General features: G+C 39.2%; 1 protein-coding gene across 2 annotated transcripts in view; it reads left to right on the forward strand.

Annotated features, from left to right (window-relative positions):
* The first annotated feature begins 244 nt into the window (after positions 1–244).
* The window catches only part of XPR1 (xenotropic and polytropic retrovirus receptor 1), a 150,790-nt gene continuing 123,620 nt past the window's right edge, over positions 245–27,414 (forward strand). For both annotated transcript variants that reach the window (XR_005064837.1, XM_037034977.1), the window contains exons 1-2: positions 245–507; positions 20,278–20,329. Coding sequence is in view for 1 of the 2 variants with exons in the window: in XM_037034977.1 (XP_036890872.1) it covers positions 439–507; positions 20,278–20,329 (121 nt within the window). In the remaining variant the exon portion in view is untranslated. The remainder of the gene's footprint in view (positions 508–20,277; positions 20,330–27,414) is intronic.

The following is a 27,414-nucleotide window of genomic DNA, read 5'->3' on the forward strand; positions in this document are numbered from 1 at the left end:
AGTATTAATATTAATTGTAATAACAACACCGCAACTTCTCAGGCAGGCGATACAGATCAGCTGTGAGGCCGAAAGGAGCCAGACGGAAGAGGTCAGGGGAGGTGCCTCCAGCAAGACCGGCCCAGAAAAGGCGGGGCCTTAAGGATTGAACCTAAATCCCGCCCCTCACTCAGCCCCCTTCGTCGGCGCGGCGTAGGCGGTTACCATGGCGATGACGTATAGTGGGCGGGACAGGAGGGCGGGGCCATGGAGAGGAGGAGGAAGATGGCGGGAGGGCGGCACTGAGGAGACCTCGGCGGCGGCGGAGGAGGAGAGAAGCTCAGCGCCGCGCCGCGCCGGGGCCCATGTGGGGAGGAGTCGGAATCGCTGTTGCCGCCGCCGCCGCCGCTGCCGCCTGTAACTGCTGGACCCGAGCGGGAGTGAGGGGGAAACGTCAGGATGAAGTTCGCTGAGCACCTCTCCGCGCACATCACTCCCGAGTGGAGGAAGCAGTACATCCAGTATGAGGTACCGGCGGCGGCCGGGGTGTGGGAGGACTCGGAGGGGCCACCGTGTCGCCAGTCCGATCTCCGCGGCCGCCTTCCGCTCTTGCTGCCTCCCCGCGCCCGGGCGGACTTTGACCCGGCGCCGCGGGGAGCCACTGCGGCATCCCCGCCGCGCCGGCCCCCTCCGGGGCCCGCTGACCTTCCCCTCCCCCGCAGCCCCGCTGCCGCCGGGGTAACGGATATGAAGGCGGTGGGCCGGGAGGGAGGCTCTGCCCCGCCGGGGCTGGGGCACGGTGGTTGGAGGGCGACCGGTCGGTGGGGGAGTGGGGTGTGAGGGCAGTCCGGGTCGCGGCGCTTCCGCGCTAATCCCCTCATCCCGGTCACCGCGACCTCCCGTCCCCACCCTGGGGCGAGCACCCCCTCGGCAAGGTTAGTTCTGGGTTCTCTCTCCCAGGAACCCTCCTGTTCTAGATCAGCCCCTGCAGGGATTTCCGTCGTCCCACGGAGCCCCTCGGCTTTCCCCCACTTGCCCGCTGTTGACAAAGGCTTAGGAACAGGGTTGAAACTTGACTTAAATGTGTTGTCACATAGGCAGTGGTTGCAGAAGGCAAACGTATTGTATAATCAACTATTCTGTTTCGATAATAAGACTCGTCTTTTCACTGATTGCATGAAGTATACAAAGTAATGAGACCTCTGGTGTTGGCTCTTCTGTTGTTTTGGAAAGGAGTGAAGGGGGAAGAGGAAGGAGGAAAGAAGAGATTTATTAACATTTTCAGGTTTTCCCCCCTAAAATTTTTGTGAACTAGGGGGAAAAGTACTATATTGTAAACAAATGGACTTGAAACCATACCTGTGTGTTACAGAAACCGTGCCCCCCCCCCGTCCCCCAAATCCTGTGCTAACAGCTTCTGGGGGATATTTAATAGATAGTGATAAGGAACCTTACATTAATTCAGGAGAAAGTAAAGATGATGAACCCGCTTACAGATTCCGAAGGTGAGATACCCGAAGGGCTGTAAGCATTGCCATAGGTTATTCTCAGTAACTGGGAATTCAGCTCCTGGATAGAGAAGGGACTTGTCTATAAGCTCCAGGAAGTCACATCTGTGTTATGTGCAAGAACAAAGAGTATAAAATCAATATGAACGCAAATGTGCTAGCTAGATTTTATGAAATAAAATATTTTAGTTCTCTGTTCAATTTCTATTTAAGTTCAGTGATGGGATGTTTAGGCAATAGCACATTAATTCATATACCAGTTGTAATAATTGAAGAAGACAGAGAAAAGGATGTAGGTAGGTTAAACAGAACCTTGGACGATTATAAAGGAAATTCAGCTTGTAATAACATACAATATTTGACGATTGCCAGCAGTGAAAGGCCTAAAATTATTAATGCTTTTCTTGTCACTTCATTTTCTTATAGAGTTTTGTGGCTACATTTAGAAGAGTGACATAAGGGACTGGCTTTTCAGCCTGGGGAGTTTTTGATTTATTGTTCCTAATAACATTTGGTCAGTTTTAAAACCTTGGCTAGAGTCCAGATGATGGTTTTTATTGAGAGGAAGGTATTGGGCTTTCATGTTTCTAGTAATTTTCAGCACCACTGCCAGTTCTTCCAAGAGGCGTAGGACACAGCATGCTGAGGCAACGTCTCGCACTTGCTGTATAGTATGGCTTGCTTGATAGGGGCAGAAGTAATAGTGGCTCTGTGCTGTTATTCATTTTAAGTATTACAGCACTTAAGTGTTTCATAGGATTGTATTAATTTGGCATATCTGGGCTCAAAGTGGAAGCATACGGTTTAGCCTGCAAACGCAATTACCTCTTGATTTGTAAGCTTTGTGGCTGGGATAGCCACAGTAATTCTGGGACTCCTCATTCACATACTCCACTTGGATACTAGTCTTAAATGATTACTTCAGGTCGCTCACAGAGGAACAAAATTCCTGAGCATGTGTGTGATTGCATTATCTTTCCCTGGCCAATTATAAATAGTTTCATTTACTGCAGATAATTGAAATTTTAGTCTGCAGAGAGTCCCTACTATGTGACTCCTGTCCTGGATAAGCTCTTTGTTTGGTAGGCAAAATTAAATAAGGGGCACTTTTCTTTGTTAATTGGAGCCATTAAAGACTTTTTTAAAAAAATAGGGCTAGGATCTGTGAGTTGTATATGGTTTCTTAAGAGCTTGGTGCTGTCCTTTAAACATACTTGAAAAGGCATAAATAAAAATATTTAGAGTCCAGAAATGTTGGCAGCTTAAAAATTTAGTGGGGGCGGTGACATCATAAAAAAATGTTAGCCTTTGCCAGAGAAAAGAACCGTCTTGTAAAGCAATAACATGTAGCCTCTCATGTATGAAGATGATGCTCTTGAAACACTCTTAGTAGAACAGAAACCTGAATTTGTTTTTAGGCATGGGTGGTGAAATTTTGGTGTACTACCCCTGATTTCTAGCCTAGGGTGGTTTCGAGTTCGGTGAACCACTATGCTTTATCTTTGGTTTTTGTGTTATTTCGCTATATTAAATTTTGCTTGAAATAAGCAGAGCGTTACATAGAAGCTGACAGTTTTGTTTTATACCTATAATTATATGTATTACTGTGTATATACAGTCATACAATAAGTGCTAGTTCTTGCATATGTTAGCCATGAGACCCTGGGGACAGTCTTTTTGCCTTTCCAGGCTCTTTCCTCCTCTGTAAAGTAAGAATATAGGGCCAGAGCTTTTCAAGGTTCATTGTAGTTCTTAGGTTTTTTATTTAACTTCTGATGGTTTTTCTTCCTTGGATTGTTAAAATTATTTGTGTTGGTGGCCCATCAATATCCTGCAAATTTTTGGAGTTTCTAATTTGAAAATAAATTATGGAGTTCTTAGACTAGGTCTTCATAGGCAAAATAATAAAGCATAAAATACTAGGACAACATGGAAAACCATATAAAGAAAATCTATTTGATTCATTTCTAAATAGTTTTTATAAAGAATAAATGCAAGTGAGCATAGACTATTCCTGCTTCCCGTCATCTATTTGAGTGTGAATCTTGGCATATAAAACAGAATATTAATAAATCTTTGTAAGGATACTTCTTTAAAAAATTAGAATCAGATTGTGTATTTTAGAGTTCTGTTATTGATTAATCAAAATTAACTGAGACCAGTTTCAACCTAATAGATTAGTATGACCATGTTAATATTTTACAGAATATTAGCAAAAGAAGCAAATATATTTGGTTCCTTAGGCTGCTGACTTGTTGTTTCTTCCCTAGGGCCCTGTGCTTTAGGTTTTTGTTCGTTTGTTTTTAGTGTATACTGTAGTTTTGTAAGATACTAAATTAAATGAGGTATCTAAGTTTTAGGATTTTAGAGTTTAAAGGAAATTCAGAGACTAACTCAAAGACTATATCTCCTTGGTTTTTCAGGCAAGGAAACCAAGGTCAAGAGAGGTTAAGTCACTTGTCCAGGTCACATAGAGATAGCTGGTCTCTTGAGCACAGATGTTTAGGCATTGGGAGTCAGGTCCCCTAGCCTAGCTGTCTGACCCTGATGAAATCACTTTCTCTTTCTGGGCTTTAGGTTCTTTATCTATAATGGGAGCCAACTGGATTTGGTGTTTTCTAAGTTGGTGTTTTCACAGCCCTGTATTTTCTAAGGACCTATCTGTCTGTAAATTTCTGTATGTTTTTATGCTTTAATTATGTTTGATATATGAAGGGGAAAATTTGAAGGACTATTAATCGCATCCTTTTAAATTAATAGTGTCCTTTTAAATTTTTTTTTAGGAGATTTTAATCTGTGATTGGAAAGCTGACCTAAAGAAAGTCTTTTGTTTAACTTAAATAAACAGTATGGCAATGGATTCATTTTATGTTGCAGGATTTGGGAGGGATTCTGCATAACTAACTGCACATCCCTTATTTTTAAGAATAAGGAAAATTGCCTTAACATTGTCGTGCTTTTCACTTATAGAACTCTCCCATGAGAACACTTGTGTTGCAGGCTTCAGTTTCCCAAAGGTGTTGTGTTGATTAGTCAGGGTTAACTTGCCTTGCTGGGACTTGTTCGAAATTTCCAGTTTGGCCACCCGATGGGGCACAAACCACCCTTTTTCTTAGTGCTTCTGCAAATGAAAGTACAGAATAGCATATTTAAGATGATACTTGTAAGTGATTGTGTCAGTAAGATGCCTGACATTTACAAATGTTTCTTAAATGAGAGAATGTGTAAGACAGAAAGGTATTACTGTTCATTATTGTTTTTGTGTAATGAAATGTGTTAGGGTAAGTATCCTGGAAAGATTATACTTGTCCATCTGTCCTGCAGGTTGGTTTTGAAACAGCCTTTGGGTGAAGGCCCAGATCATAAGAACCTAAGAATCTTATTTGTCCTGGGGTGACCATGGAAAATTAGTCCTGGCTTCAGATCTAGTTCTAATCTGGAAAGAGTTTGAGAGACTGACTGAGTTGTGCTGGCTAGGGGTTCTATAGATCCCCAAAGGAGATACCCCAAACTCATGGAGTAAGAGAAGATAGTATTAGAATTATTAGTTATAGTCATTTTTATACATAAAGCAAGGAAAAAATAAAATTTTACTAATTTAATAAGTGGATGATGTGATCTTTTTGGGAGGTATTCTGAGGGAATTTTTCAGTTTATAGCCATAATCAAGATTCAAAATCAAGTGAATCCTGAAGTTCAAACTAGAATACTATATCACAAAAATGTTAAGATTTTTAAAAATAATGAAGCTTTTCAGTTACGTTGTCCTCTAAAAGTACTGTTATTGATGATAATTTCTTAGATTAAAAATACTTTATAGTATCCATAAATGAAAGGTAAAATTATTTTATCATTGTCTCCTTTTTTAAAAGATTTTATTTATTTAGTTTTAGAGAGAGAGGAAGGGAAGGAGAAGGAGAGGGAGAGAAATATCAATCTGTGGTTGCCTCTCACACATCCCTTCATGAGGACCTGGCCCACAACCCAAGCATGTGTCCTGACTGGGAATCGAACCAGTGATCATTTGATTTTCAGGCCAGTACTCAATCCACTGAGCCACATCAGCCAGGGCTATCTCATCTTTTAGTAACTTGTATTTAAAAAATTCTATGTTTTATAATATACACAGTTTGAGGCTACAATTTATAAATAAATATATATAGGAGGTACATTGTACATCTCTCTTTTTTATAGGGATTTGACATACAAAAAGTTCAGAAGACTGTTTAAGTTGTATAGCTCAACTGAAGCTGGTTTGTGGGTTGCTCGCTATTTAACTGGCTTTTATGATTGAGAAATGGCAGAATTCACTAGGGTTCTTGCCCTTTCAGGTCTTACCTAGGAACTGCTAAAATAAGCCAGATAGACAAAGCTCGTGAACATAAATACCTTAAAATTATTCATTAATTCAACCAATATTTATGGGAGTTTTGTTGCTTGCTACAGGCTGATAGATTTGTTATCAGATTCTAGATCTTTCATTATCTTAAACATAGAAAAAACAAAAAAATACTGTTTTTTGTTCTTGTATGTGTGGTTTTGGTTTTATATTTCTGTCAACATACTGTTTTAAAAATTTAAAATGGTAGAGAAAGGGAAGATTGCAGATCGAGGTCTTGGAACATTGTTATAAATTTGGATCATTCGTGCAAATGATATGGCAGATTTGTTTCCTTGGTTTTCAAACTGTTTATGTTATTTACCTTGAAATCTAATTTATTTATGGGAGGAAATAGTTACCTATTTCTTCCCATTATCAAGCAGGTGGGTATCTATAGGGATTGATTAAAATTTTTTTAAAAAGTTATTTATTTATTAGAGGTCAGAGGAAAGTATAATTAACTTGCTTGTAAGTGTAACTTAACAATTTTGTTATCTCTGTAACAAGAGGGACAATCTGTTGATTAAGAAAACATAGTCATCCCTTATTTATTGAGGATGAACTGCAGTACCTAGAAAGACTGCATAGACCAGGAATAAGGAGTTAGAAGTCCATAGACCCAGTTCTGTCACTGACTGTTCATAAAGAATTAATGAACAAGTGATTTTTTTAGAAAGACTGTATTTACTTTTAGATAGAGAGAAAGAGAGGGAGAGAAATGTCCATGTGTGAGAAAAACATCCATCGGTTGCCTCTCGCATTCCCCCAACTGGGGACCTGGCCCGGAACCCAGGCATAGGCCCACCCTGACTGGGAATCAAACTAGCCACCTTTTGGTTTTGGGAGGACACTGAGCCACACCAGTCAGGGCAGACAAATGATTTTTTTTGAAGATTGAAGGGCTGAAATGTAATCAGACAGGAAATTGCGAAGTTTTTAGATTATTGTGTGAGTTAGTTATTTAGGCTGAATTGGCAAAGTTATAATTCACAGAGGACTCCATATGCTGCGTGGGCTTTTCGTATACCTCAAAGCAGTGTTCATAAAATTTTTGGCCTTGGGACCCCTTGAAACTCCTAATTATTAAAGGTTCCAGTGTTTACTGATATATGCTGTATTAGAAATTAAAACTGAGAAATCTTTAAAATACAAAGTATACCTACTCTCTATCAGAGACATGGCATATACCCCATGTAGTCTCTGGAAAACTCCACTGTGTACTCTTGAAGAATGAGAGTGAAAAACACTAGTGAACTTTACTATTATTATGAAAGTACCAGTTCTGACCTTTTGGGTTCCCTGAAAAAGTTCCTGAGAGTTGCTGCTTTGGAGTTCAAGACTCTTATCAGAAAGTAGGGAGATGGCCTGAGAAAAAGCCCTCTAGTCTTAGACAGCACCTAATAGAATAAGGGAACCCCACGGGTGAGGATTCCCTGGTTCCCCATACCCGCCCCACCCCCCAAGGACAGTTGGCTCCCTGGGATTCCATTCTCTTTCTTTTGAACTTAATTAGTGGAAATGTGGTCAGTTTGTCATTAGGGAGAATGGAGTTAACATTTATTGGGAAGTGAGGAGCCAAGTGTCAGCTGCTTTACAACAGTTTTGCAAGGTAAATGATTTATTATTTGCATTTTACTGATGAAGAAACCTAGGCTTAGCATGTGGCTACATACCTAGTTAGTAACAGAGCCAGAATTTAATCAAACTTGTCATACTTTGGCACTCCTGCTTTCATATGGGAATTACAAAGGACAACATTGGTGGTATCAGTGGCAATAACATCAGCTGCTATCTTTTGAGTGCTTACTGTGTTGGGTATATGGTAAGTACTTTGAAAACCTTTTCTCTTTATAGCAAGATGTTTAGCTAGTTGTTAGCTTTGATAGGTTGGGAAAACTGAGTCTTAGAGCCATTAAGTAATTATGTTGATACTGCTAATTGTGGTTAGTAGAGGTGAGACTGTAGGAGTCCCTGCTCTTAATTCCATACACTTAGGTGTGGTCTGATCTGTTCACCAGCACCTGCTGAAGTAATGGCTGGACTGAGGAATTATGATAAGGCTTGAGGGGTTAGGTAGGGAGCAAGACTCAGGAACGTTGAAAAATCATTTAGCCATTCCTTTGTAACATGATCTATGTTTGAATGTTAACACAGGTTATATGTTACCTGTATATGAAGAGTACACCCCCTTCTCTTATGGCACATTATGAATCCAAAGTTGGGGCATATACAGTATGACTGGAGAAGATCAAAATAGATATTAAGCCGATTCATTAAGGATTCTTGAGTGCCACCTTCCTTTTTTATTTTATAAAAAATAAAACAAGCCTTGGCTGGTATGGCTCAATGGATTTAGCACTGGCCTGCAAACCAAAGGGTCACTGGTTTGATTCCCAGTCAGGGCATACACGTGGGTTGTGGGCCAGGTCCCCAGTTAGGGGTGTACAAGAGGCAACCAATCGATGTATTTCTCACACATCGATATTTCCCTCTCTTCCTCTCTCCCTTCCCATCTCTCTAAAAATAAATAAATAAAATCTAAAAATAGAATAATAATGATAATAACAGCAGCTAATGTTAATTGTTTCTGGTGTGCCAGGCATTTTACATGTAATCCTTACCCTCTAAGGTAGATTTTTTAATTCCTATTTAAGAAGACATTGAATCTTAGATTGAGTATGTTTCCTATGGTCACATAGCTGGTGAGTGGTAAAAAACAAACAAACCAGAATTCAGACACACCTGTGTCTGATTTCAGAGCCTGGATTCTTCACATGGTACATGGTACATGCAAAGGGCAGGAGTTGTAAAGATAAGAAGGACCCTGCCCTAGGGAAGCTCCTAACTTACGTGGCCTGCTAATCATAGCATTATGTTACAGAGGGATGGCCAATGGATTTTGCTCTGGAGATCAAAGGTATTTATTTCAGAAGGTGTCACAGAGGTGGTATTTGAACTGGGTACTAAAGATTGAGTAGGGTTTGATCACGTGGTAAAGAGGGCAAAGGGCACTGGGAGCAATCTAGGTAGGTAGAGTAACATTGCACAAAGGCATAGCTAGGTGGAAGTGTCCAAGCATGGTAATGAAATCTGGTTTAGTAGATGGATGTTGGAGAGCTGATGGAGTGAGTTTGGAAAGGTGGACTGGAAGGGATAAATTGGTGAAGGCCTCACATACCCTGCTGAGGAGTTTAAATGTTTCCTGGGTGTGAACCCTCAAGGATTTTAAAGAAGAGGTTAGGGGGCAGGAACAGTGCAAAGTGAGATGTGTAATTTAGATCTTGGAGGATGTGTTGGCAAGAAGAGACCAAAGACAGAAAAGCCAAATTGTTTAGGAAAAAATAATGAGGCCTTGAATTAATACCTTATTTAATTAATTTTAATATGTACTTTTCCCACATTTAAACATCTGAAATCAGTATACATTTTATAATTAATGCTGTTTCATGGGTTAATTATTTCATGTGCTTCTTAGAAGCACATAAAATAATGGAGTATATTAGTGGCATCTTAAAGATGAAGTACAGTAGTCATAGTATATAATATTTATTGATGCCTACTGTGTGTCAGGCAGAGTAGGAGATACCTGTCAGCGCACAGAATCTGGCGGTGCGCTGGCATATATTTAGCAACATTTTTTTAAGCTACAGAAAGTGGCCAAAAGGCCATTTGTTCTGCCTGAGATGTCATTAAGGGATGAGAAACAGATTCAGAAGAACATGGTTTAAGACAGTGAACGAAGAAAACTAGATGTTCATATCTGTCCTCTACACAGTGTGGCTAGAGCTCTGGAAATGAATTGCTTTGATATCAATTTAGAGAAGTTTCTTATTTTTTTAGTTTTGTATGTTCAGTGAATGTGGATTTAGCCTTTTTTTACTTAGTTTTACTTAACAAACTGAAATGTGATAAGTGATAATGAAATTGAGATATTCTTTACTGTTTTCAAATATTTTTTCTTCTTTTTAAAAGAATTTTATTTATTTATTTTTTAGATTTTATATATCTTTAGAAGAGAAGGGAAAGAGAAGGGGAGAGAAATATCAATGTATGGTTGCTTCTCATGTGTCCCCTACTGGGAACTGGCCCCTTCTCATGTGTCCCCTACTGGGACTGGCTTGCAACCCAGGCATGTGCCCTGACTGGGAATCGAACTGTGATCCTTTGGTTCGCAGGCCCGTGCTCAATCCACTGAGCTACACCAGCCAGGGAGGCGTTTTTCAAATATTTTTAATAGGTAACAAAACTGTTGGTAATCAGGTTGAGTCACCACTACAGTTCATACATGTTTTATAAACTTTTCTTTTTGAGTAGAGTAAGCTTTTGCAACACAAGTGTTTCAAATTATGTTGCTATTAGATATTTGCTAAAGAGGACTGCAAAAAGTTTTCTCTAGGATTTGTTTGCTTAGTATCATGCACATTAAAAAATTCAGTTCTGATAGATTAAAAAATTAGAATAGAACTTGTAATAACTCTGAGCTTGGGCAAAGCATTTAGCCTTTCTGTGCCACAATTTTCTTATCCTTAAACTGAGAACAATAATAATGCCTACTTTAGAGGATTGTGTGATGTTCTCTAAATTCAATGAAATGAATTAATAAGTGGAAAGTACTTAGGACAGTAAGTGTAACACTTACTAGTGTAGATATAGGGAGTGAAGAAGGGAAGAGTTCAGTGTAAAGGTTTAAAATTAGGGAAACTTGTAGAGAATAGCTACTTTGGGGGGTGATAAACTCTTGAAGTAAGATCTTAAGTAAGCTGATTTCATTTGTGAAATGTCTGTAAGTAGAGATAAGTACCTGGAATTTAAACAATTGTATCAAATGTAAGACTTATAATTGAGATAGCAATTAAAGAATTAACTCACTAAGGGAAAGTAGTGACAGTGTAAACAAACAGGTCAGTGAGAATGAGGATTGAGGATAGGACTCGGGATATAACAAAAGTCCTCAATTCCTTACTAATCCTCACTGGTGAATTTTGAACGTAAATTGTCTTTTGCTAACTTTATTCTGGGTTTTAAGAATAAAGGCAACACATTGAGGCAACACATGTACTTTTCATTTTAGAGATTTGGCTATTAACGGGAATAGAATAGAACCTTTAGGAATGAGTAGAATAAAGGAAGAAGTTCTTTGAGGATATGGGATCTATTCAGATTTGAAGGCAGTAGAGAAAGTAACTTTAATTTTATATAAAAAATTTTAAAGAGTTTATTTATTTATATTTAGGGAGAGGAAGGGGGAGAGAAAGAGAAGGAGAGAAACATCAGAGTGTCACAGACCCTAGCTGGGGGCCTGGCCCACAACCCATGTGTCCTGACTGGGAATCAAACCTGCCACCTTTCCGTTTGCAGGTCAGCACTCAATCCACTGAGCTACACCAGCCAGGGCTAATTTTATATAAATTTTTGCTTTAATTGCATTTCCCTCACTATATGAGCTGTGAGAATTTAAAAAAGCTATTTTATTTCTCTGAGCTTTAGTTTTCTTGTGTGTAAAATGGAGATAATATTGGCCTTTCAAGGATATTGTAAGAATTGCATATAATACATGAAAGTGTTAGGAAGGACCTGACCTATAGAAGGTACTTTTCAATAGATCAGCTGTTGCATTTTATCTTCATTAAAATTAAGCCAGAGGAGTAGCTTTTATTCATTTATTAAATAGACATTTATTTTAGTGTGTTGGTACTTATTCTTTAATACAAGAAGACCCTCGTTCAGTGTCATGAAATTTCTTGGAGACCAAACGATGGGAGCTGGACTTTTAGAATCCATTGCTTGAGAATTTATGTTCTGATAAAATGAGTTACTATATTTTATAGATTCTGAGATGCACATTTCCCTATTCCACATTCTAATAACTTTGTTGGGATTCATCATACAGATGTCATCGTTTAATCAGTAGTGTTTTTCTTCCCTAAGGTACATAAAATAATGGTGTGTCTTACAATTAACCAAATCAAAAAATGATAGTATTTTGTTAAGTACGAATATCTTTAATATCTTCAATATCTTTAATATTGACAAGTAGTAGTGTATTTATGGGAAACATTATTTAGCCTATAGAGAATATCCAGTTTATTAAGGTTTTGCAGTATTGAAATTGGAATTGTGAAGTGGTCGGAGACCCCTGGATTAGAAACACTTTTTAGAGGCATATTGGAAACAGCATCACAGAACATTTGGGGTTTTTTTGTTTTTGTTCAGATAAACTGACAAACTGTTACTAAGGGAAGTGAGAATTTATGTTGCAATAACTTTACATTTGGGCAAAATCCAACATGTTTTACCAACCTGTGTAAATTATTATATGTTAAAGAGGGCTGGAAGCCAGTAGTGTTAAGAATGTTTCTTGGGACTAGTAAGTGAAAGAAGTTTGAGTTTTGTTTAGAAATAAAAGGTAATGAAAATTGTGAAAAATAAGAAAGGACTTTGCATTTTGATATTTTATGAAACTATAAATGCTGTAAAATAATTAAATAAAAATAACAATAGCTAACACTTAAAAAACTAATTGCTATGCTTATTTTGGACATTTAGGTTTTGTGTTACAAAATCTGTGGAATTTACAGAAATATTTTGAATTTGTACTGTGCTAGATGCCATGTTCTATAAAAATTGAAGCAGGATTGCTCTCTACCTCAGAGAATTTATAGCTGTTTCCATAATAAATAAATGTAAGAATGAGATTTAATTAGTTAGAAGTGAGCATTTGTTATCAGCTTAATTTTATTGTCAGAAGAGGTTCCTTAGATGAGGAAGATTCTGATTTATTCTTCTGTCAGATCCGCTTCAGCTCAGAAGTGTGGCTGTATAACTTCTCAAGGGCATTCAGGGTAAGGTAAATTACAGTGTTGGTGGCTTTGACATATGGGAATGCAGTTTTGCTTTTTATTGCTAAAATAAATCACTTACTTGAAATTGTCATAGTTTTCCTTTCCATAATTTTGTGTCTTTATAGGGATAAAAAATTTAGCTACTTTGATCAAGATAAGCCAAAGATGTTGGTTATGATCTGATAGTGTGTACATTCTGTGATATGAAAATAAATCCTTCTCAAATCTGGTCTTCATGTGTTAATTATCTACTGGTATATAATAAATGACCCCAAAACTTAGCAGCTTAAGACAGTAAAAACATTTATTATGTTAAATTGTTTCTGTGTGTCAAGAGTTTGGAAGCAGCTTAACTGGTGGTTCTGGCTCAGGGTGTTTTGTGAGGTCGCAGTCAGGATGACAGCCGGGGTTGAATTCGTCTACAGGGTGAGGATGCGGTTTTAGGATGGCTCACTCGAATGGACTGCAGATTTGTGCTGGCAGTTTTCAGGCCTCAGTTCCTCACCCTCTGAGGACCTCTCCGTAGGGCTGCTTCAGGCTTTTCAACTGGCTTCCCCCAGAGTGTGTTATCCGAAGACAGAGCAAGATGAAAACCACAGTGTTTCTTATGAGCTAGCCTTGTAATAGTACTCTGTCATTATTGCAGTATTCTGTAGGCTATACAGATCAGCCCTAGGTTGTATGGGAGGGGGTTGCAGGAGCACGCTACTTACTACCTGGTAGGCAAATTGTAAGAGTTAGGGTTGTAGCCACCTTGCTTATACTTGTATAAAAAAGGTGAATTGTAAATATTTCTAGATTATTTGATTATTATTATTCAGGAAGTTACTAAGCTTTATTCATTCATTGGACATTATTGGGTATCTATTCTGTGCACTATAACCAGGGTATAAAGAAACACAGTTGACCCTTGAACAACATGGGTTTGAACTGCATAGGCCCACTTGCATGTGGATTTTTCTTTTTTTTAATCCTCACCCAAGGATATGTTGTTTTAGAGAGAGGGGAAGAGGGAGACAGAAATATCGATGTGAGACACATCGATTGGTTTGTTCCTGTACACGTCCTGACTGGGGATCAAACCTGTGATCTGGGTATGTACCCTGACTGGGAATCAGCCCCATGACCTTTTGGTTTACAGACTAACACTCCAACCAACTGAGCTGGGCTGGATTTTTTTCAGTAAATACTATAAATGTATTAGCTCTTCCTTATGACTGTAGTACTTTGTGAAGAAGGAAGAAACATAACTATGCATGAATGGCCAGTAGAGGGCCAAATGATGCCACAGCCACTGTATGACATATGTTTTGTGGTATTTCACATTCTATTAACTAACATTCTTTGAGCATCTTCTGTGTTCTAAGCACTGTTCTAAGTACTCTTCATGTATCTTCATATAATCATGAGTCATAATTAGTATAAGCATTTGTGATTTAAGAGTTTCTAATTTTCACAGCAGACCTGTGAGGTATGTGCAGTCACCATTCCTGTTTTATAGACAAGGGCACTGAAGTGCAGTGCAGTTCATCTTCCTGAGCTAATAAATGGTAGAGTTGGCTTTCATCACATTGTCTGACTGTGTGGCTCTGAGCCATGCTTCTCTGCTGCCTCACGTAGAGCGAGGTAGGAGGGGAATTACATCACATCTGACACAAAGTCATACAGGTATTCAAGATGCAGAAGACCCAGGTATATTGGCAGTCATATTACTAGTTGAGATTCATATTACTAGTTGAGATTTCATATTACTAGTTGAGATTTTGTCTCTGCAGACATCTATTTTCCTGTCATGTTAATCTTTTTGGTTGAATAGTATTGGTTTTGTGGTTGTATTTGGATTTAATTTGTAAGATATTACTGTTTTATGAGTTAGAAGCATGAAGAGTTTTTTCCTAGTTGACATGGCTTTCAATAACATTATAACAAAAATAACAACACTCAGAGATGCTGATGAACAGGATTGTTTTAAATCCTTTGGAAATTAAAAGAAATCTTTTGTAAGAGACATGAATATGTATTGATTTCATTTATTATACAAATTCAGAGTTTCGTATAAAGTATCAGATTTCCTTAAGGTAAAACAGCAAGGATCTAGGAAACTCTCCGAATTTGTTGCTTTTTATATCCGGATGTACCCCCCCATCCCAGGCAAGTGACCCGGGTGGCTCGTAGACAGTCCTTAGGTCTGGACAGTATGGACAATATGGACAATACTTGTAGGTTTCCTGCCCCGCTGGTTCCCAACTGGGGGCTATGCTTTTGTCACAGGCATAGAATAATAGCCTATTTATGTAGTTCTCTGGAATCTATTACTAGAAAAAACATAGAAGGCCTTTTATTCAGGTGAAAACTCAAGTAGTAAGAAGTAAAAAGTTATCTATGATTTCACTGACGGTCGTCTTGTTTTAAATGAAATTATGATTCAGTTTTATAATCAAAATGAGACTATCATTTTTCTCTTTATAAAATTTTAATCATTTTTTAAAACTTAATTTGGTAAGGTTTCCTTTTGCAAATTTAATTCATTTTCATTACATGTCAGAGGTTCTACTTTGTGTGCTCTTTCAGTCATCTTTAAAGTAATTTTCTCCAAAGAAGAAACCTTTTTGAATTTAAAAATTATTTATTGAGCTCCTACTGTGTACAAGTCACTGCTGTTCATCGATGGTTTATTTGGTTCCTTATCACATCATTTCATTTTTGTACATGTGCCTGGTGTGCTTCAGAAGTATGAAAACTTCATTCAGACGTTTGAATCTTCTGATACCTGCTTCCATGATAGATTTATTTCCTTAAGTATTCTCTGGCTGGATTTATTTATTTTTATATTTTTCTATTTCTAGCTATTTGTTCTAAGCAATGTGTTCATTTACTGCTGTAAAGCATCTTATGGAGAAACTGTACCTAACCACCACTCTGCAGCTGTGTAGGACTTTAAAATTCCATTCTCTAAATTGAAATAAAGACTTTGTGATGTTTGGTGAGATCTTCTGGTCTAACTTCTTTGTTTTAGATGATGTCAGTGGTCTCTGAGGCATCTGAAATTGTAGAGAAAATAGTGAGCATATACATTTTTCCTAAAAGAAGTCCTGTATCTTTGTTGTATTTACTTAGGGCTTTTGTAACACAAATAAATGTAAGAATTAAGGGTCAGTAAACATGGGGCTCATCTTCATATGTAATCTTAGAAAAGCTTGGCCCACTAATAAACATTTTGTCCAAAAAGATTTCTGTTTGGGTATGTTTCTGTCACCACTTCTGACACCAGATGTAGTTCTTTTCTTGTTTTCTTTCTTTTTTGACACCAAGAGCCATTTCTCCGGCACCAACTATGTGTCTAATATTTCAGTTCAGTTCTGATACTAACTATCCAAGAGTTAGCACAGACCCCATTGCTTAAGGGTTTAGTCTACAACACTACTTAAGATGCCACCTGAATGGGGTCCCAAGCTACCAACCTTTCTGCCTGGCTGATTATAATTTGGGGGTTCTCACACCCCCCTAGTGTTAGATAATTTGCTGATGTCTCACAAGCCTCATGAAAGTGCTAAACTTACTATTAATTTATTACATACAACTTAAGGAACAGCCAAATGGTAGAGGTGCACAGGACGAGGTATGGGAACAGTGTGGAACCGAACTTTCATGCCCTCCTCCAGCACATCAGTGTGTTCATCAACTTGGAAACTCTTTGAACCCTGAAGTCTTTTAGGGTTTTTATGGAGGTTTTTATTCCATGAGCATGATTGATTAAATCTTTGGCCATTGGTGATGAACTCAGTGGTCAGCCACTCTCCCTTCCTCAGAGGTCTGGGGTAAGACTGAAAGTTTTAAACCTTTTATCGGGTTGTTCATTTGTCTAGGGACCAGCCCTCAATCTGAAGCTGTTCGGGGCCTTCCCCAGCACCCCTCCACCATGAGCCATCTCATTAGTATGCAAAAGATAGTAAATTTTAAGGGTTCAGAGCTTTGTGTCAGGAACCTGAAATAAGGAGCAAGTATTTTTTGTTATAAAACACTTGTATTACTGTACTGCCTCAAATTCTACATAGTGAATCTTGTTGAATATTTCTGGATATAACCATGTGTGAAATTTACATTTTTATACATAGTTTTCCTACAAAATTTATTTTAAGGTTCTTCCATGGATATGTTTATTGATTTTAGAGAGGGAAAGGGGGAGGGGGGAGAGAGAGAGAAACATAGATGAGAGAAAGAAACGTTGATCAGTCGACTCCCTTACGGTCCCTGACGCTCCCTGATTAGAGATTGAACCCACAACCTAGGTATGTGCACTGACTGGGAATTGAACCCGAATTTTTGGCATATAGGATGATGCTCCACCCAACTGAGCCACCTGACCTGGGCCCCTACAAAATTTTACGTGAAATGTGAGTTAAAACGAACAGAAATGCTTTAATTTTTAAATTCCCTTGTTTTTTGGAAATCTTTTACTGTACATGGTCAGGCTTGTTCAGTCATGGAACTAATAGGTTGCTAATCTGAAGCAATGATAAATTCACTTGGGAAGATACAGAGTGGGTTACCCTGGAGGTGTATTTCTTGTTTGGGGGGGTTTTTGTTTGTTTGTTTGTTTTCTTCATATGCTTGAATGACTCAGGTTTATGGTTCTGGTGAAGGGTGATTTTGTTCCCCAGGGGACATTTGGCAGTGTCTAGAGACATTTTTGGTTGCCACAACTTTGGTGGGGAGGTTGCTGCTGATATCTAGTGAATCCCTTGTACTCAACCCTTGTACCAAGGTTGAGGAAAGCTGGTGGCCAATTTGGGAGCCACCAGTAGTTAGGAGGTGTTTGAAGCTGTGGGACTGGACACAGTCACCTCAGCTGATGTCCAGCTCTTCAGCTCTGAAGTCTATCCACTTAATTAATTCTACCATTTTGATAGATATGAGAAATGTTTCTCATTCCTGTCCCCAGACCACTTAAAGATGCCACAGTGTGACTACCGGCCAAGATGGAGATGTAGGTAGACACACTGTGCCTCCTCACACAACCAAAATAAGGACAACAAAAATTTAGAAACAAAAAAACAACCAGTACTGACGGAAAATTGAACTGTATGGAAGTCCGACAGATAAGGGGTTAAAGAAGAAACATTCATCCAGACCTGTAGGAGGGGTGGAGTTGGGTGGAGAGGACGCGTGGCAAAGTGGCAGCTGGTGGACCCAGCGAGGCAGCGGATTGTGGATAACCATAATGCGCAAGGTGGCTGGTGGGCTGGAGAGTCCCACATTCTAGTGCAGATAAACCAGGGGAAACTGGGGAGTGAAACAGATCACACAACCCAGGGTCCCAGGTTGCAGAAATAAAACCTCAAAACACTGATTGAAAACACCTGTGGGTGTTGAGGTTCTGGGAGAGACTCCCAGCTTCACAGGAGTTTGTTGGAGAGACCCACAGGGTCCTAGAACATACACAAACCCCACCCACATGGGAATCAGCACCTGAAGGGCCCAGTTTGCTTGGGGAAAGTGGTGGAAGGGACTAAAATCCGAGAGAGAGCAGAGCAAGAGCCATTGTTCCCTCTCAGATCCCTGCCCCACATACAGTGTCACAATCCAGCAACTGGACAGCCCTGCCCTGGTGAACACCTACAGCTCCGCCCCTCATACATAACACGCACATCGAGACCAAAAAATTGGCCCAAACTAAAGAACAGATAAAAGCTCCGGAAATAATACAACTAAGTGACAAAGAGATAGCAAACCTATCAGATGCACAGTTCAAAGCACTGGTGATCAGAATGCTCACAGAATTGGTTGAATTTGGTCGCAAGTTAGATGTAAAAATGAAGGCTACACTAAGTGAAATGAAGGAAAATGTACAAGGAACCAATAGTGATGGGAAGGAAACTGGGTCTCAAATCAATGGAGTGGACTAGCAGGAAAAAAGAAACAACCAAACAGAAAAGAAGGAAGAAACAACAATTCAAAAAAATGAGGAGAGGCTTAGGAACCTCCAGGACATCTTTAAACGTTCCAACATCTGAATTATCGGGGTACCAGAAGGGGAAGAGGAAGAGCAACAAAAGATGTTTGAAAAGATATTTGAACAAACAATAAAGGAGAGCTTCCCCATTCTGGCAAAGGAAATAGACTTCCAGGAAGTCCAGGAAGCCCAGAGAGTCCCAAAGAAGTTGGACCCAAGGAGGAACACACCAAGGCACATCATAATTACATTAACCAAGATTAAAATGAAGGAGAGAATCCTAGAAGCAGCAAGAGATAAGGAGACAGTTACCTACAAAGGAGTTCCCATCAGACTGTCAGCTGATTTCTCAAAAGAGACCTTACAGGCAAGAAGGGGCTGGAAAGAAGTATTCCAAGTCATGAAAGGCAAGGACCTACATCCAAGATTGCTCTATCCAGCAAAGCTTTCATTTAGAATGAAAGGGCAGATAAAGTGCCTCTCAGATAAGGTCAGGTTAAGGGAGTTCATCATCACTAAGCCCTTATTGTATAAAATGTTAAAGGGACTTATCTAAGAAAAAGAAGAGAAAAAACATGTACAGTAAAATGTCAGCAAACTCACAATTATTAACAGCCACACCTAAAACAAAAAGAAAAACAAACTAAGCAAACAACTAGAACAGGACAGAACCATAGAAATGGAGATCACATGGAGGATTAGCAACAGAGGAGTGAGAGGAGGAGAGAAGGGGGGAAAAGATACAGAGAATAAGTAGCATAGATGGTAGGTAGAAAATAGACAGGGGGAGAGCAAGAATAGTATGGGAAATGTAGAAGCTGAAGAACTTACATGTATGACCCATGGACATGAAGTAAAGGGGGGGAATGTGGGTGGGAGAGGGTGTGCAGGGTGGAGGGGAGTGAAGGGGGGAAAATGGGATAACTGTAATAATAGCATAATCAATAAACTATATTGAAAAAAAAGACCATAGTGCAACTTTCCAAATTCCTTAATGAGGTTTTTAGTTGATTTCCTGGTTTGGAGAAAAAAAACAATAAAACCTTTACTATCTTTATAGTCCTGGACCATTATGAAGGACTTTCTAGACGTCCACTGAAAAGTATTTCTATCCAAGATGGAAAGAATTTGGGAGATTATCTACACAGCAGTGTGAATATACTTAACACTACTGAACTATACACTTGAAAATGGTTAAGATGGTAAATTTTATGTTATGTATATAACAATTTAAAAATTTTGTATGAAGTGTTTCATATTTGCTTATGTGGTGTTCCATTGTATTCCTGTAGGATTGTTGTTCTCAGTTTCTGTAATGATTATCTTCTAGTCAGAGTTTATAGTATCTCAGGTGATACTTTACTTTTTTGAAATGCCCCTTAATGTACAAATTAGCCCTTGTTTTAAAGATTAGACAATAATGGATTGGTATGAAGGTACAGCATTTTTATTTAAGCTTATTAAAGTTAGTCGAAGTATTTCACTAAATTCTTAATTTAGGGAATCATATGTAGTCATTGTGTGGATAATGTAAAATAAGTAATTGTTTCACTTCAAATGCTTTTAGTATAAAGGTTACTCAATTCACATATTCCTTTTATTTCTTCCTCATAGGCTTTCAAGGATATGTTGTATTCAGCTCAGGACCAGGCACCTTCTGTGGAAGGTAAGATGCGTTAACTTCTATATGTAGTCACATAAAATCTCTTTTTAATGAAAGATGTTTTTAACCATATAGTATAAAACTAATAGAACCTGTCCTATTATGTAGATCTTTTCTCATTTTTTTAAAATTGTACTTTATTGATTATGCTGTTATAGTTGTCCTGATTTTTTCCTCTTCCCCTCCCCCATCCAGCACCCCCCACCCCCTCAGGCAATACTCCTGCCATTGTTTATGTCCATTGGTCATGCATGTAAGTTCTTTGGCTACTCCAATTCCTGTACTGTACTTAACAACCCTGTGGCTATTTTGTAACTACCAATTTTTACTTCTCAGCCTTCTCACCTCTTCCCCCATTCTCCCATACCCCTGTCCCATCTGGCAACCATCAAAAAGCTCTCTGTACCCATGATCCTGTCTCTGTTCTTCTTCTTTGCCTTATTTTTTTTTTAGATTCAGTTGTTGTTAGATATGTATTTGTTGCTATTTTATTGTTCATTGTTTGATCATCTTTTTCTTAAATAAGTCTCTTCAACATTTCATATAATAATGATTTGGTGATGATGAAGTCCTCTAGTATTTTCTTGTCTGGGAAGCTCTTTATCTGCTCTTTGATTCTAAATGATAGCTTTGCTGGGTAGAGCAATCTTGGCTTTTCCCTGCTTTTCATGACTGAGTATTTCTTACCAATTTCTTACCTTCCAGCCTGCAAAGTTTCTTTTGAGAAATCAGCTGACAGTCTTATGGGAACTTTCCTGTAGGTAACTTAGTGCTTTTCTCTTGCCGCTTTTAAGATTCTCTCTTTATCATTAACTTTTGACATTTTACTTGTGGTGTATCTTGGAGTGGGCCTCTTTGCATCCATCTTGTTTGGGACTCTGTGCTTCTTGGACTTGCATGTCTATTTCCTTCATCAAATTACGGAAGTTCTCTTTCATAATTTTTCCAAATAGAGTTTCAATTTCTTGCTCTTTCTTTTCTCCTTTTGGCACACCTATGGTGTGAATGTTGGCATTTTTTCAAGTTGTCCCAGAGACTGCTTCCACTACCCTCATTTTTTGGATTCTTTTTTCTTCTTGTTGTTCTGATTTTTTTTTCTTCCTTATGTTCCAAATCATTGATTTAACTCTTGGCTTCATCCACTCTATTGTTGTGTCCCAGTAAACTGTTATTTCAGTTAGTGTATCCTTCGTTTCTGATTGGGTCTTTTTTATGCTGCTAAGGTCCACACTAAGTTCCTTGAGCATCTTCATAACCAGTATTTTGGAGTCTGTATCTGATAGATTGCTTATCTCCATTTTGTTTAGCTCTTTTTTCTGGAGTTTTGATCTCTTCTTTCATTTGGGCCATGTTTCTTTGTCTCCTTGTTTTGCAGCCTCCCTGTTTTGTTTCTATGTATTAGGTAGAGCTGCTTTGATTCCATGTCTTGTTAGTGTGGCTTAATGTAGTAGGTGTCCTGTAGGGTCCAGTGGTACATCCTCCCCTGTTACCCAAGCTTAGTACTCAAGGTGTGCCCCTTTTTGGGGCTGAGTAAAGCCTCCTCTTGTAGTTGAGCCTTGGTTGCTGTTGGCAAATCGATGGGAGGGATTTATCCAGGCCAGTCTACTGCAAGGATTGGCTGTGACCGCTGACCACCAACCTCCTCCCTCCATGGAGGATCAGCTGTGCAGGGGCAGAGTGTTGGTGTAGCTGTCCACTGGGTGCTCTGGCCCTCAGGTGCTCTGGCCCTGGGATTTGCTAGGTGGTGCAAATGTCAGCACCTACTTGTTTTTCCCTGGGTCACCCTGCCTGCAGTATAAAGCAATCTGAAATGGCTGCCACTTGCGCTGGGCTTGGAGACTCCAAGGCAAAGCCAGGCTGTGAATCTAGCGTGGCTGCTGCTGGTGCCAGGCCTGGGTCTCACTGAAGCCAGCTGTTGCTTATTTAAGAGGATTTGGGAAGTTGTGTAGTACAGCCAAGACCAGCTATTCATATGGAAAAGCAGCCTGGATGGTAATTTGGGTGAGGCAGAGTCTGGGCATCTCCATGTTGGATCAAACAGTGTTACAGTGTTACCCAGGTTGATGGAGTCTCAGATATGGCACAGCCTGCCTGTCCGCGGCTCTGCAAGAGGAGGGCTCAGAAAAGGGACAGTGGCCTCTGCTCACCCTGATGCCACACAGTTTAGCTTCTCCCAGTATGCCACTGGTGCCCTTCAAGCCACCACCACAGTGCCTGGAGCTCAGAGGTAATGACTCTGAATAGGTGAGTCTGTATGTGGGTTCTTTAGGAGGAACTGCTTGGGGCTCCAGCAGTTTTTTCCAGGGTCTCAATTCCCACTGTTTTGTGCAGCCAGAACTTGTGGGGACTTATCTTCCTGGCACTGGAACCCTGGTCTGGGGCCTGGTGTGGGGCTAGGACTCCTCACTCCTGAGCTCTCTCTCCTGAATTTTTATGCACTGGGGTGTGGGACCAACCTCTTCCACTTCTGTGCCCCTCCTACCTGTGGATGGATTTGATTTCTTTAATTCTGTACTTGTCAGACTTCCGTTCATCTCAATTTCTGATGGTTCTGAGTGATGGTGGTTCTGTATTTTAGTTGTAATTTTGATATAGTTGTGTGAAAAAGTGAGCCGTATCTGCCTATACTGCAGTGTTGACTGGAAGTCCCTTTTCATTTTTAAAAAAATATATTTTATTGATTATGCTATTACAGTTGTCCCATTTCTCCCCTTCACTCCCCTCCACCCTGCACACCCTCTCCCACCCACATTCCCCCCCTTTACTTCATGTCCATGGGTCATACATGTAAGTTCTTCAGCTTCTACATTTCCCATACTATTCTTGCCCCCCCCCCCGTCTATTTTCTACCTACCATCTATGCTACTTATTCTCTGTACCTTTTCCCCCCTCTCTCCTCCTCTCACTCCTCTGTTGCTAATCCTCCATGTGATCTCCATTTCTATGGTTCTGTTCCTGTTCTAGTTGTTTGCTTAGTTTGTTTTTCTTTTTGTTTTAGGTGTGGCTGTTAACAGCCACAATTAATAATTGCGAGTTTGCTGACATTTTACTGTACATGTTTTTTCTCTTCTTTTTCTTAGATAAGTCCCTTTAACATTTCATACAGTAAGGGCTTAGTGATGATGAACTCCCTTAACCTGACCTTATCTGAGAGGCACTTTATCTGTCCTTCCATTCTAAATGAAAGCTTTGCTGGATAGAGCAATCTTGGATGTAGGTCCTTGCCTTTCATGACTTGGAATACTTCTTTCCAGCCCCTTCTTGCCTGTAAGGTCTCTTTTGAGAAATCAGCTGACAGTCTGATGGGAACTCCTTTGTAGGTAACTGTCTCCTTATCTCTTGCTGCTTCTAGGATTCTCTCCTTCATTTTAATCTTGGTTAATGTAATTATGATGTGCCTTGGTGTGTTCCTCCTTGGGTCCAACTTCTTTGGGACTCTCTGGGCTTCCTGGACTTCCTGGAAGTCTATTTCCTTTGCCAGAATGGGGAAGCTCTCCTTTATTGTTTGTTCAAATATCTTTTCAAATATCTTTTGTTGTTCTTCCTCTTCCCCTTCTGGTACCCCGATAATTCAGATGTTGGAACGTTTAAAGATGTCCTGGAGGTTCCTAAGCCTCTCCTCATTTTTTTGAATTGTTGTTTCTTCCTTCTTTTCTGTTTGGTTGTTTCTTTTTTCCTGCTGGTCCACTCCATTGATTTGAGACCCAGTTTCCTTCCCATCACTATTGGTTCCTTGTACATTTTCCTTCATTTCACTTAGTGTAGCCTTCATTTTTACATCTAACTTGCGACCAAATTCAACCAATTCTGTGAGCATTCTGATCACCAGTGCTTTGAACTATGCATCTGATAGGTTTGCTATCTCTTTGTCACTTAGTTGTATTATTTCCGGAGCTTTTATCTGTTCTTTAGTTTGGGCCATTTTTTTTGTCTTGATGTGCCTGTTACATAGTGAGGGGTGGAGAGGGAACAATGGCTCTTGCTCCACTCTTTGCTAGATTTCAGTCCCTTTCACTGCTTCCCATAAGCAAACTGGGCCCTTCTCGTGCTGGTTCCAGGTGGGTGGACTTGTGCACATTCTAGGACCCTGTGAATCTCTCCAGTGGACTCTCCTGTAAGGCTGGAAGTCTCTCCTGGCACCTCAACCCCAACAGGTGTTTTCAGTCGGTGTTTTGAGGCTTTATTTCCCCGTGCCGAGACCCTGAGTTGTGTGGTCTGTCTTGCTCCCTAGTTTTGCCTGGTTTATCTACATGGGAATGTGTGACTGCCCAACCGCCAGCCACCTTGTGTGCCACACCCCTCCATGATCAGCCACCTCACTGGGTCGTCCAGCTGTGGCTTTGCATGGTCCGGGTCCACCCGCCACTGCTTTCCCGAGACTCCTCTTTGCCCAGCTGCCCAACTCCGCCCCTCCTCCTGGTCTGGATGAGTGTGTCTGCTTTAACTCCTTGGTTGTCAGACTTCCATACAGTTCAATTTTCAGTCAGTACTGGTTGTTATTTTGTTTCTAAATTTTTGTTATCCTCATTTTGGTTGTGCGAGGAGACACAGTGTTTCTACCTATGCCTCAATCTTGGCCGGAAGTCCCTTTTCATTTTTATAATATGTGTTATGATTATATTATATTTCAATCAGATTTTTGTTTGTTTAGTTCACATTTTCCCTATGATGGATCTCTTATATATTCTTAAATCACCTTGGCATTGTGAATCACAGATGCTGGCTTAGAGTCAAAATTCTTATCTGTGTCATTTTTACTTCCTCTCCCCCCCAAAATGTATTTTCATATCTATCTCTTTATCCATCAACCATGAGGGAGTCCTTAGTCCATAATTAGTCTGGGCAACACATCTTTTTCTATCTCTTTCTGTCATGTCTTTAGACTGGGTCTAGTCAACAGAGAGTATTTACTGTGTGTGTGCGTATGTTACAGGCGTTCATATGTATGCAAGCACACACAGTTTGGCAGTCATAGAACAATTGATATAAGGACAGTGATTCTCTCTCTAATTATCCTTATTGATCCTTCTTTTTCCCTCAGCTTCTGCTCACCAGCTCATTCTTTATGGATTTAACCTTTGATATGTTTGGATAGTTGTGAGTTAAAGTAGTAGGGGTTCTTGTATCAGAAGTAATTGGGCCCTGGCTGGTGTAGCTCAGTGGATTGAGCATGGGCCTGCGAACCAGATGATTGCGGTTTGATTCCCAGTCAGGGCACATGCCTGGGTTGCAGGCCAGTTCCCGGCAGGGGCCAGTTCCCAGCAGGGGATGTGGGAGAAGCAACCATACATTGATGTTTCTGTTCCTCTCTCCTTCCCTTCACCTCTAAAGATAAATAAATAAAATATTTTTTAAAAAAGAAGTAATTGGGAGCTAATTCAACAATCATTTCTTGAGGGAGTGTTCTTTCTGAGGCTGAGAATTCTTTCAAATTTTCACGTCACCTTTTTTTTTTCAGGACTGAAGAATGTGGAAAAAATATATGTCAAGAATGTTCTAGATTAATACAGCTTAAAATCTTTATGAACTCTCAAACTGGGATTTTATGAAGTCAGTCTAAAAAGAAACTTTTTCAGGCTTATTTTATGATATAGATACTGAAGTTGTTTAATAAAATTATAGATTTATAATTTAAAATTTTGTTGTCTTTAATGACATAGAAATGTCCAGCTTTCATTTTTAACCATTTTGAGTTGAAAATATCCATGTGTGTGTGTGTGTGTGTGATGTTGAAATCTCAAAATCTTTACCAGAATATTGGCACTTAGATATTAGTTATATAATATGTTACTCAGTTTTAGTTTATAATATATTTAATACATTTAATTCTCTTATATTTAACTGAAGGTATTTAAGATATGAAAATACTTAGTTCTTTTTTGGGTTACCATATCTTATATGATGTGTCCTAAAGAGTACCTCTTCAAAATATTTAAAGAGTATAAGAAAAATGAAATTACATGAAAGTTAAACTGATTTCCTCACCCTGTATAATTTGTTTTAATAGTGATTCTTTTCATTCTATTCTCAGGGTTGAGCTATTTATCTTCTTCTTCTTCATTTTTTAAAAAATTACAGTCTGGTGTGTAACAAAGATATTCTGAGATACATTGGAAGTTAAGATGGTCTTTAGCTCTCCATGCTGGGTCATGTTGTAATGTCCATACACTTTTAGCTGTTACAGAAAAGTGGAATGCTGTGAAAGTATGCCAGAATGAAAGGATCTTTATTTTTATTTGAAATAAATGTGTAATGATTATAACTAGGAAATGCCTATAATTTGAAATAATAGATATACATATATATAAGAATGTTTAAAGACTTATTCTGTGGCATTCTTTATTAATTTATATCTAATTTCCTTTGATATATATCATTATTACCTACTCTGTATAATCTTTTATTTTAGTAACTATTTACATTTAGAAATATATGACTGAGAAGGTAACTGAAAATTCTATGTTAAAGTTATATACTATATCAATTTTTAAATAATGGCATAATTAAACATTTTACTGTTTATTTTGTTATCTTTTTTACAGAAACACTTGTAGAGCAGCATACATGACAGTAGAATGAAGGTATCATAAAGTGACTAGAATTGTGAGGTTTTTTTGTTTTTGTTTTCAATGTAGAGATGCAGGCCTATACTTAGTGTCCTTAGAGTTAATCTTTTTTTAAAATATATTTTATTGATTATACCTTTACAGTTGTTCTATTCCCCCCCTTCATTCCCCTCCACCTGCACACTCCCTCCCCTACCATTCTCCCCCCCTTAGTTTATAACCACGTGTCTCAAGTTCTTTAGATTCTATATTTCCCCCACTATTCTCGCCCTCCCCCCTATCTATTTTCTACCTACCATCTATGCTATTTTCTGTGCCTTCTCCCCCCTTCTCCCCCTCCCCCCCCCTGTTTCTACCCCTCCATGTGTTCTTCATCTCTATGGTTCCACTCCTGATCTAGCTGTCCTCTTGGTTTGCTTTTGTTTTAGGTGTGGTTGTTAATAACTGTGGGTTTGCTGTCCTTTCACTGTTAATATTTTTCATCTTCTTTTTCTTATATAAGTCCCTTTAGCATTTCATATA

Source organism: Sturnira hondurensis, unplaced genomic scaffold (genome assembly GCF_014824575.4).
Source record: "Sturnira hondurensis isolate 20B ecotype Veracruz unplaced genomic scaffold, ASM1482457v3 Scaffold0022215, whole genome shotgun sequence".
NCBI lineage: Eukaryota > Metazoa > Chordata > Mammalia > Chiroptera > Phyllostomidae > Sturnira > Sturnira hondurensis.